General features: G+C 40.8%; 1 protein-coding gene across 34 annotated transcripts in view; it reads right to left on the bottom strand.

Moving 5' to 3' along the window:
- GK (glycerol kinase) overlaps positions 1 to 16,216 on the bottom strand; it is an 88,348-nt gene that overhangs the window by 30,305 nt on the left and 41,827 nt on the right. For 15 of the 34 annotated variants that reach the window (XR_014834534.1, XR_014834531.1, XR_014834532.1 and 12 more), the window contains 6 exon segments: positions 14,044 to 14,153; positions 12,731 to 12,797; positions 9,718 to 9,753; positions 9,274 to 9,341; positions 2,556 to 2,598; positions 1,458 to 1,538 (listed from right to left, as the gene is read on the bottom strand). Coding sequence is in view for 17 of the 34 variants with exons in the window: in XM_085006143.1 (XP_084862269.1) it covers positions 1,458 to 1,538; positions 2,556 to 2,598; positions 9,274 to 9,341; positions 9,718 to 9,753; positions 12,731 to 12,797; positions 14,044 to 14,153 (405 nt within the window). In the remaining 17 variants the exon portion in view is untranslated. 34 annotated transcript variants of the gene reach the window in all.

The raw sequence follows: 16,216 nt of genomic DNA, 5'->3' as shown, positions 1-16,216 counted from the left end.
TGAAATTAGGCCAATTAATAATTCTACAATCACTTCTAAGTATTCAAGTGAAAGAGTCTTATGTCTCTCGCTTTAAATCAAAAGCTAGAAATAATTAAACATAGTGAGCTAGGAATGTCTAAAGCTAGGACAGGCCAAAAGCTAGGCCTGTTGCACCAAATATTTAGCCATATTGTAAATGCAAAGGAAAAATTCTTGAAGGAAACTAAAAATTTTACTCCAGCGAACACATGATAAGAAAGTGAAACATCCTTATGTTGCTGATATGGAGAAAGTGTGAGTGGTCTGGACAGAGGAGCAATCCAGCCACAACATTCCCTTAAGCCAAAGCTTAACCCAGAGCAAGGCCCTAACTTGATTCAATTCTATGAAGGCTGAGAGATGAGGAAGCTTCAGAAACAAAGTCTGGAGCTAGCAGAGGTTGGTTCATGAAGTTTAAGGAAATAAAAATCAACTGTTTCTGTAACATAAAAGTGTAAGGTAAAGTAAAGCAGCAAGTGCTGATGTAGAAGCTGCAGCAGGTTATCCAGAAGATCTAGCTAAACTAATTAATTACAATGGCTACACTAAACAACAGATTTTCAATGTAGATGAAACAGCCTTAAAATGGAGGAAGATGCCATCTGGGACTTTCACAACTAGTGAGAAGTCAATGCTTGGTTTCAATGCTTCAGAGGACAAGCTGATGCTCTCGTTAGGGGCTAATACAGATGGTTACTTTTAAGTTGAAGCCAATGCTCACTGACCATTCTGAAAATCCTAGGCCCTTAATAATTATACAAGATCTACTCTATCTGTGCTCTATAAATGGAATAAGAAAGCCTGGATCACAGCTTTACAACACGGTTTACTGACTATTTTAAAACCTACTGTGGAGACCTAATGCTCAAAAAGGGATTCCTTTCAAAACATGACTGCTCATTGACAATGCATTTGGTCGCACAGATGATCTGATGGAGACATGCAATGAAATTAATGTTGTTTTCATGCCTGCTAATGCAACATACATTCTGCAGCCCATGGATCAAGGAGTAATTTTGAATTTTGAGTCTTATTATTTAAGAAATAGATCTTGTATCGCTAGAGCTGCCATTGATGGTGAGTGATTCCTCTGCTGGATCTATTCTGAGCAAAGTATATTGAAAACCTACTAGAAAGGATTTACAATTCTAGATGCCATTAAGAAGATTTGTGATTCACGGGAAGAGGTCAAAATTACAACATTAATAGGAGTTTACAAGAAGTTCATTCCAACCCCCATGGATGACTTTGAGGGGTTCAAGACTTCAGTAGGGGAAGTTACAAGAAATAACAAAGTATTCAGAATTAGAAGAGGAGCCTAAAGATGTAACTGAATTGTTGCAACGTCGTGATAAAATTTTAACGGAGTTGCTTCTGTGATTTTCACTAGCCTTGAATGTTTGTCATATTGGCTATACTAACTGAAATGTACTTACTTCTAATGCATAATATACTGGTTTGTCTCTGCCAAGTTTGTAAGCCACTGTAGTCAGAAGGCCATGTTCAGAAAATACACACTGCAGGAAAAAGAAAAAGATTTTATTAGTCAGGAAAACAAAAAGATACCATAAGAATATTTTTAAAGCAAAACAATCTAGGTACAACATAAGTCAATAAATAAAAAATTAGAAATTAGATCTTTTTTTGTCTCTTTTTTTGTCTTTTCTAGGGTCGCACCCACGGCATATGGGGGTTCCCAAGCTAGGAGTCTAATCAGAGCTGCAGCCACCAGCCTACGCCTACGCCAGAGCCACAGCAATGCTGGATCCAAGCTGTGTCTGTGACCTACACCACAGCTCACGGCAATGCCAAATCAGCTAGGGATCGAACCCACAACCTCATCGTTCCTAGTCGGATTCGTTACCCACTGAGCCACGATGAGAACTCCTAGAAATTAAATCTTAAAAGCCAAAATTACCCATATTAAGAAAAGTACACTTAAAGAGTACAAAAAGCTTATCCCTTGTTCCAAATTAGGTTTGTATAAAGAATCTGACATGGTCCTAGATGATACCCTATTAATACAATTAAAAGCACACATATAAAATTCAAAGAACCTAAATGTTTCTTACAAGAACAATTCAAATTTAGTGATTTTCATAGTTTTTATTGAGCTCTAAACTAAACTCTGATAAAAATTAAATAAAAGCTGCTGATTCAAAAGTAACTTAAAAGCAATTTTTTTGTTGTTTGTTTGTTTTGCTTTTTAGCGTTGCACCTGCAGCATATGGAAGTTGCCAGGCTAGGGCTCAAATCAGAGCTGCAGCTGCCAGCCTATGCTACAGCCACAGCAACATGGGATCCAAGCCTCATCTGCAACCTATACCATAGCTTATAGCAATGCCAGACCCTTAACCCACCGAGAGAGGCCAGGGATCGAACCCACACCCTGATGGTTACTAGTCGGATTCTTAACCTGCTGAGCCACAACGGGAATGCCCCTTAACGGCAAATTTTGTTGAAGTATTACTCATATCAAGTTAAAAAGACTTCCATTAATCTTTTAATTTGAAAAAACAAACCAACCAACCAACCTTACGGCCAGTGTTACATAATAAGAAACAGCCTGTTCCATACCTAGAGTTGGGGAAGAATGAATAGTAGGACAATTTTATTAAAAATAAATGATGAAACATTAATAATACAAAAGTAACATTTAACTTAGTACAATAAAATTAAAATTTTAGAAAAGTTCCAAAAGCTAACAAACATTACATACTCTTTTAGGAATAACGTTTTAAAGAAGACTCTAAAAGAAAATGTACTTAGAGCAATCTTAATGGAAATATGCAAGTATAGTATTTGGCGCTTGGTCAGTCATCACCCAAGCTGTGTTTATAAAACACCACTGAGTTACAACAAATCCTAAATTCAGTCATAGTTACATTGCTACTAATTCATGTGGAGTGGAGTAAGAATAAGGGCCATTCAGCAATGGGGCTGGCCAGCCTAGCTCCATGATAAGTAGAGTCATAAACTTCTGGCATGAAGAAGGGGCCAGATCCAGGTTGTGGGGTAAGTGTAGCTTGACTGGACAGGAGTGGCCTAGAGGGAAGATTCTTTCAGGCCTCGCTTCCCCATTCTCTGTGCAGGACAGGATGTTCTAACAGTGGTGGGAAAGTCACAGTCAGTCAGCACGTCACACAGCTGCCATGGAAGAAGTGAATTTATATTGTGGCAGCCTTATCAGCATAAGCTTTGGAGCCTGCCACAAGCTGGTGCTTGGACATGAATGAATAGTTTTGACTCGATTCGGCAAACAAGCAGTCCAAACTGCTATCAGGAAGGATCATGTGGCAACAGTTCTCAACTGAGTTGGCTGCAGACTGTCACCATTGGCTCTCAGCTGTCCTGCCTGAGCTTGGGATTCCTCCCCATGGGCCATGCTGCAGGGCTCTGTGACATTCATCCAGGCAGGTGGTAGAACGGGAAGTGCTCAACCCTGGGGCCAGCAGAGAGGGTCCCAGCAGATGCTATCACCAGTCAGTGCTAAGTCAACAAACCCCTTCAACTGTGTCTATCTTGTGGAGCAAACAGAAACCGTGGGCAATTTTTTCTGAGGAACATTTTCCCAGTCATTAGTGTTGTGAATCAGAATTAACCTAGGACTATCTAACTCTTCTGGCTTGATTCTAAGCCTATTTGATGAGCCATTAGCACATTTGAGGAGCATGGGACTAAAGAACAACTCAGTTTACACTAGGTACTGGTAATAACACATTCACAAATTCGAACACATAAATTGCTATACCTTTTTACTTCTGCCACGCTGAAAAGGCTATATAAGTCAATCTCCTTTAATAAATATTTATTAAAGTGGGAGTTAATGATCTGTTACACACTTTTTTTTGTTTGTTTGTTTTGTTTTGCTTTTTAGGGCCACACTCGAGGTATATGGAGGCTCCCAGGCACAGGAAATTGGAGCTGCAGCTGCCGGCCTACACCACAGCCACAGCAATGCCAGATCTGAGCCGTTTCTTCGACCTACACCACAGCTCATGGCAGTACTGTATCCCTAACCTACTGAGCAAGGCCAGGGATTGAACCTGCATTCTCACAGATACCAGTCAGGTTTATAACACACTGAGCCACAATGGGAACTCCCTGCTCCACTTTTTATTTATTTATTTATTTTTTTGTCTTTTGTCTTTTTTTGTTGTTGTTTTTTTGTTGTTGTTGTTGCTATTTCTTGGGCCGCTCCCGCGGCATATGGAGGTTCCCAGGCGAGGGGTTCAATCAGAGCTGTAGCCACCGGCCTACGCCAGAGCCACAGCAACGCGGGATCCGAGCCGCGTCTGCAACCTACACCACAGCTCACGGCAACGCTGGATCGTTAACCCACTGAGCAAGGGCAGGGACCGAACCCGCAACCTCGTGGTTCCTAGTCGGATTCGTTAACCACTGCGCCACGACGGGAACTCCCCCTGCTCCACTTTTTAAAGGAAAAATCTGTACTGATTTAGTCCCCATATAAACATTCTGTATACGGAATGGTCGTGTACAAGTCTTAAAGTACAAAATTGATGCAGAGGCTCAAGGCACTTAATAAAAATGAATTCTTAAATAAGCATACTTAATAAGTAATTAATGAGCATTATCAACATATGAAAAGACTCCCTTGCTGTATTTAGGCCACAGCTTGCAAAGTAGTATAGAGGTAATTACATTCCTCTTAAATTTTTATTATTTTTTTCTTTCCTCTTGTCAAACATATATAGGGCTCTCAGCATTTAGGTGATCTACGTATTTTTCCTCAAGACTGCACTGTGTTCAAATACCACAGAAAGATATCTGACTTTTCTAACTCCTGGGAAGGTAAATGTCATTTGCCATCCTCCGTGGAGAGGTGTGCCATAGAGGGTGCACCAGGGGAGAGTGAGTGGCTGTGGCCAAAACTGTGAAGGAGGCAGAGGGCTTCCTCTATTACCTATAGTCAGGGCATCTGGGGAGAGGAGGCACTTAAAGCACAAACTCAAGAATGGAAACACAAAATTCCCCAAAGTTGGCAAGATCCTGTTCATCTAACAAACTACCTACTTCACTCATTGATCCTGGATGGTTCCCTTTCTGCAAAGCACAGTCTTTCTGTTTCTCTTTTCTACCCACCCATAGCTCTTTTGACCGTTTGTGATCTGGCTTTCATCCTGAGCATTCTAGCAAAGCCTCACTCTTGGAGGTCACCACTGAAAACTGAATATCTAAGTACAATGGTCTGTTCTCACTCTTACTCAGCCTCCAAGACCTTTTTGTAGTATTCTGCACTGCTAACCAAGCCCTCCTCTTAAATAGCTCTCCCTGGATCTCTACGTTAATGACTAACTAACTACATTCTATTTGTCTGAATTCTCCATCTTCCTTCTAAATATATCCTCTACCTATATACTTTTTCTTGGTAATTTCCTCTATTCTTACTGCTTCAAAAATCACTGAAGTATGAGAAATTCAAAATCTCTACTTTTCTACTGAACTTATATCCCATTTCTAAATGTGTATAATGTATGGCCTACTATACTAGTACCACGAACATGTCCCAAACAGAAATTCCTCTACTTGGACCCATTCCCTACTTTGGCTAAGAATAACCACTGGGCCCAGGTGACTAGACTCCATAAGTCCTTCCTGTCTCTTGTCCTTCTGCACCTCTGCAGTGCCATGGACATCCACCCACATCTCCCTCTGTCCTCACTCTTCTCAGTTCCTTTTTTTTTTTTTTTGGTCTTTTTAGGGCCCACCTGTGGCACATGGAGGTTCCCAGGCTAGGGGTTGAATCAGAGCTATAGTTACCAGCCTACGCCTCAGCTCCAGCTATGCCAAATCCGAGTCACATCTGAAATCTAGCCACAGCTCATGTCAACGCCGGATCCTTAACCCATTGAGTTAGGCCAGTTATCAAACCCGAGTCCTCATGGATACTAGTCAGGTTCATTAACCACTGAGCTACGACGGGAACTCCATCCTTTTCAGTTCTTGTCCTTGATATTTTTTGTTTATTTGTTTGTTTTTTGTCTTTTGAGGGCTGCACCCATGGCATATGGAGTTCCCAGGCTAGGGGTCCAATCGCAGCTGTAGCTGCCGGCCTACACCAGTCATAGCAATGTGGGATTAGAGCCGCATCTGCGACCTATGCCACATTTCACAGCAACGCCGGATCCTTAATCCACTGAGTGAGGCCAGGGATCAAACCTGCATCCTCATGGATGCCAGTCGAATTCTTTACCATTGAGCCATGACAGGAACTCCACCATTCTCAGTTCTTGTCCTTGATACTGAGATGTCATAGTGGCCTCCTTCATGCCCTCTTTTCCTGGAGTCTCCTAACTTTAACCCAGGATCACCATATTACTAATGAACAGCTCCAGTCATCGATGAACACCAGCTCATGAACCTTTAGAAGTGTCCCACTGCCTTCACAAAATAACTGCTCTGCCTGAAAATTAGGGTTTCATGACACCACCCTAGCCTTATTTTCCCACAACCACTCCGCTACCCGAATGTTGTCTACATTCTCTAAACAAGGTCTTCCACTTCTCTGTTTGCATCTTGGTTCAGTGTTCCATACATTCCCCAGCATCACTCATTCCTTTTTGTTTGTTTGTTTTTTAGGGCCACATCTGCGATATATGGAGGTTCCCAGGCCAGGGGTCCAATTGGAGCTACAGCCGCCAGCCTACACCACAGCCATGGCAACACGGGATCTGAGCTGCATCTGCAACCTACACCACAGCTCACAACAACACTGGATCCGTAACCCACTGAGCAAGGCCAGGGATCAAACCCGCAACCTCGTGGTTCCTAGTTGGATTAGTTTCTGCTGTACCATGAGGAGAACTCTCTCTCTCTATATATATATATATATATATATTGCTCATTCTTCAAAACATCTCATTACTAACCATCTTTTGTGATTTTTCTCCCCTCCCTTTGAAACCCAACAGCAGTACTTTCAAGTTTCTTATGACATTTAAATTCTGATTTATAATATGGTGAACTGTATATCTGTGTTCTTTCCCCTCAGGAAGAAAAACATGAGCCCAAAGATCTTACAATTTGCTCTTTCTCTCTTCCAATCTGCAGTGGCTGCAGAGGTACTCAACAAGTCCATCCTAATTTAAATTCATCACTTTAGGACTGGGCTGCAACCTACGCAAATCCTTTAGCCCACTGCCTTGGGCTGGGGTTCGAACCTGTGCCTCCACAGAGACAAGCTGGATCATTAACCCACTGCACCACAGTGGAAACTCTGGCATAGTGTATTTAAGCGGGAGGGGAGTATAAAGAGAAGGAAAATGTGGCAACTTTATTGGGCACCTCCTTTACGCTCTATAGTGCGTTATGTTCTTAACAAATAGAGATAGCATCTGATTTACTAGCATTAGTGAACCTGGCAGAGGAGGAAAGAAGGGGGTGGAGGGGAGAGTCTACTTTTCGATCATTTCTCTTGACTCCTGACTCAGCTACCTAGAGCCCAGAGTTCAAAGATTATGTTTCTGGACCCACAGTAACTCAAGCTCTCCTTGATGGTAACCTCAAGATATCATGACCTACAAAGAATTTTCCTATGTCCCCCTCAACCAAAAATTCTCACACAAACAATGTCACACTTTTGCATGAAGACTTCTGATCCTGCTAGAACTACAAGAACTAAAATGTTAGACATCCTATTATTCATAAAAAAAGAACATAACCACTGAAGCTAACATTGATGAGAGAATTAGAAAATCCTCAAGAAAAGAACAATAAAGTGTAGATGGCCTCCTGGTGGGTCTATGGAAATCTTTTCCACACAGAAGATGGTAAAGCATAGATGTTAAGTGCCCTGGCTAAGTCGAATCAGCTGGATCTGGGTGCAAAGACTGCTTCTTTCACTTACAAGCGTAACCCTTCTGAACATCTGTTTTCTCATCATAAAGTGTGAATCATATTACTCTTAGATATGGGGCTTGTTATTGACTCTGCATATATGATTAGTAAGACGATGAGATTAGAAAGAAAATGCACCAAATCTCTACTTCCATCATTCCTTCTGCTTCTTGTAGGAGAAACTCCAGATAATGGGGAGATTGCACGGTGGCAGGGAAATAACATTGAAAATCCCACAAAAATGACTTTGCAATTAGCGAGAAAGTCTAGGGCAGGAATAATTTGTTGAAAATTGTGTTTAATGACGGCTGTCAACCTCCCCCAAAGGCAAGTGTATTTTTTTTTTTTGTCTTTTTGTCTTTTTTGTTGTTGTTTGTTGTTGTTGCTATTTCTTGGGCCGCTCCCGCGGCATATGGAGGTTCCCAGGCCAGGGGTTGAATCAGAGCCATTGCCACCGGCCTACGCCAGAGCCACAGCAACTCGGGATCCGAGCCGCGTCTGCAACCTACACCACAGCTCAGGGCAACGCCGGATCGTTAACCCACTGAGCAAGGGCAGGGACCGAACCCGCAACCTCATGGTTCCTAGTCGGATTCGTTAACCACTGCGCCACGACGGGAACTCCGCAAGTGTATTTTAAACCAACATTTAGTTTCTGGATGGGAAAGGTACTGAATTTTATAAATTAATGTTTTCACCAGCCTCATCAGTTTGCTTGCATATGGCATAGTGTATTTTTTTTTTTTTTGGCCACACCCATGGCTTTGAAAGTTCCCAGGCCAGGGATTGAATCCAAGCCGCAGCTGCAACCTATACAAATCCTTTAACCCACTGCCTTGGGCTGAGGAATCAAACCTGTGCCTCCAGAGAGACAAGCTGGATCATTAACCCACTGTACCACAGTGGGAACTCTGGCATAGTGTATTTTATGTGAAGGAGATAAAGAAAACAAAAGGCAAAAAGTCTAAATATCTGCATTGGAACTCAATTTTCAGAATGGATGAACTTCAAAAGCTTTTCCTCATTCAAAACACTAAAGAGGAAAACAAACCAACAAAACACCATTGGTTTTTCAGGTCTGTTTCTTTCTTTCTTTTTCCTTTTTCTTTTTTTTTTGGTCTTTTCTTGCCTTTTCTAGGGCTGCACTAGCGGCATATGGAGGTCCCCAGGCTAGGTGTCTAATCGGAGCTGCAGCTGCCAGCCTACGCCACAGCCACATCAACAAGGGATCCAAGCCGTGTCTGCAACCTACACTACAGCTCACGGCAATGCCAGATCCTTAACTCACTGAGTGAGGCCAGGGATCAAACCCGCAATCTCATGGTTCCTAGTCAGATTTGTTAACCACTGAGCCATGACGGGAACTCCTTCAGGTCTGTTTCTTAAACTCACGTGTTTTTGGCTTGTCCATCCTGGAAGCACATTTGTCCCACCAATGCAGCAGACTGGTCACCCAAACACTGAAAATATACATGACAGGAAAGAACAGTGACTGAGACGAAATTATTAGTTTCCTTTTTAGAAGAACCATAAAATTGATTTTCCCTTCTTTATTTATGAAAGAACGAATTGTCTTATGGTCTTTGCATTGCCTCCATTAGGCCATTTCCCCAGTTAACACTCCTAGCCGGTATAGGATGGGAGAGGTAGAATTTATTGATTTTAAAAATTCTCAGTATTCCACACTGTGCCACATAAAGACAAGAATCAGCCAATCCTGCTGCTCTTACTTATTGGCCATCATTAAGGATGGAGCAGATTGATGAAGGAATGCCATAACATGGAAGGGTATAGGAGTGGGGAGGTAGCAGGGAGATGTCTACTGGCGAAACTTACCCCGGATATTGGCACACCTTCCAAGGCCCCAGCTTTCTAATAAAAGTTTAAAAAAAGGGTTATGAATAATCACAAACTTGGCTCTGTGAACATAATTGCAACAGGAATGAACACAAATAGCAACATGCCAGAGCATGTGGGCAGACAAAACAAGGCAAGTGTTTCAACTACATGAGGGGTTCAGAGAAAGAGACATTAGAAATATTTCTAGAATGACAAGAGACCTGGACATGAAACAATTGACTGGGTGTCAGCAGACATGTGTTCTGCTCCTGGTTAGTCACCGAGCAGGCCACTGAAATTTCTCTATGCCTCAGTTTATATATCTACAAAATGGGCCTGGGCTTTTATGAATGCCAAAGGCCATGAGCTCTTCGCTATTACTGCTGTTACTAAGAACAGATTACACTATATCCTTTAAAATGAAAACATAAATAGCTATCATACCAGTACAGAACATGCTTATTTTTGGAAGGCTGTATTTTACCAAATGTTCTTCCTACCCAAACTGCTCTTAAGAAACATGACAGTGTTCAGGTATTGGGTATTTGTTCATAGCCAACATCATTCTTCAAGTTTTGATCAGCAAGAGTTAATCTATGTCATTAATAGTGTTTTTTATTTTGATCAAGTATGGCTAGAATCTCAGGGAAAAGAGGAGAGTTAACTGGCTGACTGAAGACAACCAATTTTAATTTTTAAAGAAATTTATAGTAATACAAAACAATTTGTGTTGGTATTAAAGAATTAGGGGGAATGAATGTGATCCTTAAAACATGTACAACGTACTAGGAAGAACACCAAACAAAAGCTTTGGCCCAACCTCTCAGTCTGCCATTTGTTTTGTTTTGGTTTTTGTTTTACAGCCACACCTGAGGCATATGGAAAGTTCCCAGGCTAGGGGTCGAGTTGAAGCTGCAGCTGCCAGCCTACACCACAGCCACAGCAACAAGGGATCCGAGTCGCATCTGGAACCTATGCCACAGCTTGCAGCAATACCAGATCCTTAACCTACTGAGCCATAACAGAAACTACTCAGCCTGCCATTTGTGAGCCTGTATCAGGGCCTCTGGAAGCTTCAGGTTCCCTGTCTGTTGTAGTGAAGGTAGGAAGAGAAGCCACCTCACATATCTATGATCACAGAATAATAGCATATGTGTGGAAACCCTTTATAAAAGAGAAAATACTCTCTAGAGAATGGATTTTATTTCTTTCATGCTTTCTGGTTAATTCAAGGTCTGTCTTTTTATATACTATATACAGTCCTAGAGAATCTGAACTTGGATACTAAGTGAAGGATAAGCTTCATAAAGGGCTGAAAGTGAATCAGGAAACCTAGAGGCTGGCTATCTTAACGTACTTAAATATTGAAAGAAGACTTTGCTTATACTACTGAAGTTACTATCCAACTACAAGCAGGATCAATTATGTGTGGTCAGGTACGGGAAGTGCTCCTTCATCTTCACAGGAAGGGCGGGGGGAGGTCTTTGGAGGATTCCTGGGAATTTCCTCTGATGAAGCATGCAGAAAAAGTGACAGTGCATTTCCAGCTAACTGGTCTGAAAGGCTGGGCAAGAAAGATAACATTTAAGATAGATGTTTATGACATCTAAAAACTACATCTAATTTTCCAATTAAGCTAAAGCCCAAAGCACATCACAACTGTACTTTATAACGAGGTCCACAGAATTTCTCACTACCTCAGTTTTTTATTTTGAAACATCACTGTCTCATGGAAGACTTAAATGAGATTAGGCTTTAAAAATACCTAAAGCTGGACTAGAGCTTATAATAATTTGGAGGGTCATGGAAGGTTCTAGATAAATCTGTTATCTGTAAATGGACTTCTGCTTATCTAAAACTAAATGGAAATGCACTGTATCTTTTCCAAATGAATGGGTAGCATAATTGGTGGGCAACCTACTCACCAGGCTATGAGAGATTTTCTATAGTCAGCAAGGGGGAGAGAGGGGGACAGAAGCATAATATTTTAAATGCAAGAGAAAACAGGCCAATTAAATTTTTCAACCATCCTCTGAAACTGTTTCTCAAGTATAGCTTTTTCTCCTCCAAACCAAGTCAGTTTACAGATAGCTCCGAAATTATCAAAGCACTTTTTAAACTATAGATAAGCAACAACAACTATGCTTCCCTTAAAAGATCCGATGTGGCCTTCAAAGGCTTGATTGCAATTTAAACATTTACTAGTTTTTGCCTAAGCTTTATCCAGAACACTTTGTCTTCTATTGTATTATTATAACAAGAGATTCTAATGCTTTTCATGAAATGTCAAAACATTTTTTTCAATTCATCCTACACCTTTCTTAATTTTTACCATAAATTCTAGATTTTTGAACTGAAATATCCATTCAAGTCCTCCAAGAGGTTTTCATCCATGATGTGTAATCAGAGATATTCAGTGATGCTAAGTGTACTTTTTGCTGAGACTACTTCTTCTGTGGGTTTCAATGAAAACAACAGTAAAAATATCCATGATGAAAATCAGTTTAATTAGCAATCACAAGAGACTCTTCGCTTTCGGTTTCTTTGCTAAAGTTTTGCTCAGGCTGATAAAGAATCTAATATGAGACATGGTTTGGCCATTAAAGGAAATTCAACAGAAAAAGAATACCACTAACATGTGAAGAGACCATCCTATAGATTAAAAGCAGGCAAGAGAACTACTAAACAGATTATTTGGATTAAAGAATAAATTGGCTCAAATATTTCCTGCTACCCTCTGCAGTGAGATTACCAGATTATCTGAAAAATATTTTACAATACTCAAGGACAAGCCATTTAAGTTTATAAAATCAGCTGGTAAGTAGGACTCAAGAATTTTTAGTTATAAAACTATTTAAACAATACTAAATTCTTCTTTCATACTGCCAACATTCACAAAAAAATCACAGGTCTCAAAATATAAAATGTAACACAAAAGACTTTTGAATTCTGAGTAGTAAAGCTTTTTTTTTTTAAGATAAAAATTATTGTTTTTTTTTTTTTTTTTTACCATTAGGCCATAGATCTCAGAAGAACTCCGAACATTTGGAAGAATTTTCATTGGAATTTCAAAAAATCTGAAAAACAGTAAGGTAAGATTGGGTATGCAACTATTTTAATTTTTTTTTGCTTTTTTTTTTTTTTTTTAAGGCTGCACCCACAGCATGTGGAAGTTGCCAGGCTGGGGGGGGGGGGTCAAGAGATGATTAGATTAGGAAGATGTGGTTTATATATACACAATAGAATACTACTCAGCCATAAAAAGGAACAAAATAATGCCATTTGCAGCAACATGGATGAAACTAGAGACTCTCATCCTGAGTGAAGTAAGTCAGAAAGAGAAAGACAAATACCATGTGAGATCACATATCTAGAATCTAATATACGGCACAAAGGAATCTTTCCACAGAAAAGAAAATCATGGACTTGGAGAATAGACTTGTGGTTGCCAAGGGGGAGGGGGAGGGAGTGGGATGGATTGGGAGCTTGGGGTTAATAGATTCAGACTATTGCCTTTGGAATGGATTAGCAATGAGATCCTGCCGTGTAGCACTGGGAACCATGTCTAGTCACTCATGATGGAGCATGACAATGTGAGAAAAAAGAATCTATACACGTATGTGTAACTGGGTCACCATGCTGTATAGTACAAAATTGACAGAACACTGTAAACCAGCTATAATGAAAAAAATACAAATCATTACATAAAAAATAAAATAAAAGCTTCTTGTAAAAGAATATATAACACTGAGTTCCCGCTAGGGCACAGTAGGTTAAGAATCTGACTGCAGTGGCTACGGTAGCACAGAAGTGCAGGTTTGATTCAGCCCCACACAGTGGGTTAAGGATCTGGCACTGCCACTGTTGCTGTGTAGGTCACAGCTGTGGCTTGGATTCAGTCCCTGGCCCAGGAACTTCCTTATGTTGTGGGGGCGGCCATGAATTTTAAAAAAATTTACGAGTTCCTGTTGTGGCTCAGCAGTTAATGAACCCAACTAGGATCCATGAGGAGGCGGGTTTGATCTCTGGCCCTGTTCAGAGGGTTAAGGATCAGTCGTTGCCATGAGCTGTGGTGTAGGCTGGCGGCTACAGCCCCAATTTGATCTCTAGCCTGGGAAACTCCATTCGCCATGTGTGGCACTAAAAAGACAAAAAAATAAATAAATAAATAAAAAGAGAATATATACCATAGACTTGCATATTGTAGTTGTAATATCAACAATTTTAAAGTTTGGTGCTCCAGTGACAACTGAAAACAGTACGATTTAGGTGATACATAGGCAAGACATTTGGAAAAAATTCTTAGGGCAAAACACAACTCACTCGCAGAGTTCTTTATCCCATTCCAAAGAATGAATGTTGAAAAGCATCGTCCTGCTTGCATTTGTTACATCTGTACAATGGACACCTCCATTGGCTCCTCCTGTCAAGCACTAGATAGAATGGAAAGGACATATTAAACATGTACTTACGTGCAGTGTAATTTACACTTTGTCAAGAGTCATAATCAGCAGCAGAGCACAAAAAGCAGGAGAATGGAACATTTTAATTACTTAATTCTCTCCTTTCCAGCAGTGTCCAGTAGAAACATAATGTGCACTACATATGTAATTGAAAATTTTCTAGTAGCTACATCTAAAAAGTATAAAGAAGGAGTTCCTGTTGTGGATCAGTTGGATAAGAATCTGACTAGTATCCGTGAGGATGCAGGTTTGATCCCTGGCATTGCTGTGAGCTGCAGTGTAGGTCACAGATGTGGCTTGAATATGGCGTTGCTGTGGCTGTGGCGTAGGTTGGCAGCTGCAGCTCCGATGCGATGCCTGGTTTGGGAACTTTCATATGCTGCATGTGTGGCTCTAAAAAAAAAAAAAAAAAAAGCAGGTGAAATTAATAATACTATATGCATTTTTAAATGCAGTATATCCAAAATATCCTTTCAATATTAAAAATTATTACTGAGACATTTTACCTTCCTTTTTTTGGTACTACTAACTCTGAAATAGAGTCTGTATTTCACACTCAGGCATACCTTGATTCGGACTTGCCACATTTCAAATGCTAAATGGCCATCTGCGGTTTAGTGGCTACCATGTTAGCACAGTTCTAGTCAACTGATCGTTAAATAAATAATCAGTTTTGTTTCCATTCTCTTTATCTTTCAAAGATGCAGAGTCTTGTTAAATTTAACAAGGTGAAATACATTGAAATGCCTGCCTCTTAAGATCTTGCTGAACCCTGTGTTGCTGCTGTTTGTTCACGTGTGTGTGTGTGTACAGGTGTGCACATCTTTTGGAATAACAATTCTCACTTGGTTGTCCTTGCACAGACCCATGCACATATTCTGAAAGCAGAGTTTTAAACAGATTTCTTCTAAGCAATTGGCTAGTGGAAAAGGCTAGTGGAAAAGAAGTACAGTTGACCCTTGAGCAACACAGGTTTTAATTGTGCAGACAGGTGTATTTATAGGTGGATTTTAAATAAATACTATGGTACTATATGGTCTGTGGATACAGAACTTCTAACTATGGGAATTTAAGTATCCTTGGCGGGTCCTAAAACCAATCCCCAGCAGATACCAAGGGACCGTAGGGACTATATGACAGGCAAGAGATAAAGGCTACTTAAATCTGCCAACTGCTGGAGTTCCCATCGTGGCTCAATGGCAACAAATCTGACTAGTATCCATGAGGATGGAGGTTCGATCCCTGGCCTCACTCAGTGGGTTAAGGATCCAGCATTGCTGTGAGCTGTGGTGTAGGTCACAGATGTGGCTCGGATTTGGTATGGCTGTGTTGTAGGCCAGCAGCTACAACTCTGATTCAACCTCTAGCCTGGGAACTTCCATATGCCATGGGTGTGGCCCTAAAAAGACATACACAAAAAAATTTGCCAACTGCTAATTACATAAATTAGTTATTCTAAAGATAATACACACGAGATATGATTTTGGTAATCATCCACCATTTTTACTGAAATAACGCAAGAAAAAAGAAAGGAATTAGGCATAAATGCCTCTTAAATAGAGGCTAAAAAATGTTCTGCTGTTTCTTGGAGTTCCCATCATGGCGCAGTGGTTAACGAATCTGACTAGGAACCATGAGGTTACAGGTTTGATCCCTGGCTTTGCTCAGTGGGTTAAGGATCTGGCACTGCCGTGAGCTGTGGTGTAGGTCGCAGATGCAGCTAGGATCCCGAGTTGCTATGGCTCTGGCAAGGGCCGGTGGCTATAGCTCTGATTAGACCCCTAGCCTGGGAACCTCCATATGCTGCAGGAGCGGCACTAGAAAAGACAAAAAAAAAAAAAAAAAAAGCAAAAAAAAAAAAAAAAACTTCTGCTGTTTCTTGAGTGGCTTTCCATTTATTTTCTTTTTTGGCCTTGCCTGCAGCATGTGGAAGTTCCTGGGTCAGGAACCAGGGATTGAACCTGTGCCACAGCAGCAGCCCAAGCCACTGCAGTGATAATGCTGGGTCCTTAACCAGCTGTGGCACAAGAAAA

Source organism: Sus scrofa, chromosome X, assembly GCF_054392235.1.
Source record: "Sus scrofa isolate SSC_HxYL_T2T_F1_AM1 chromosome X, Sscrofa_HxYL_maternal_Yorkshire_Landrace_v2.0, whole genome shotgun sequence".
Lineage (NCBI taxonomy): Eukaryota > Metazoa > Chordata > Mammalia > Artiodactyla > Suidae > Sus > Sus scrofa.
This window is presented reverse-complemented; position numbering and strand designations above follow the sequence as displayed.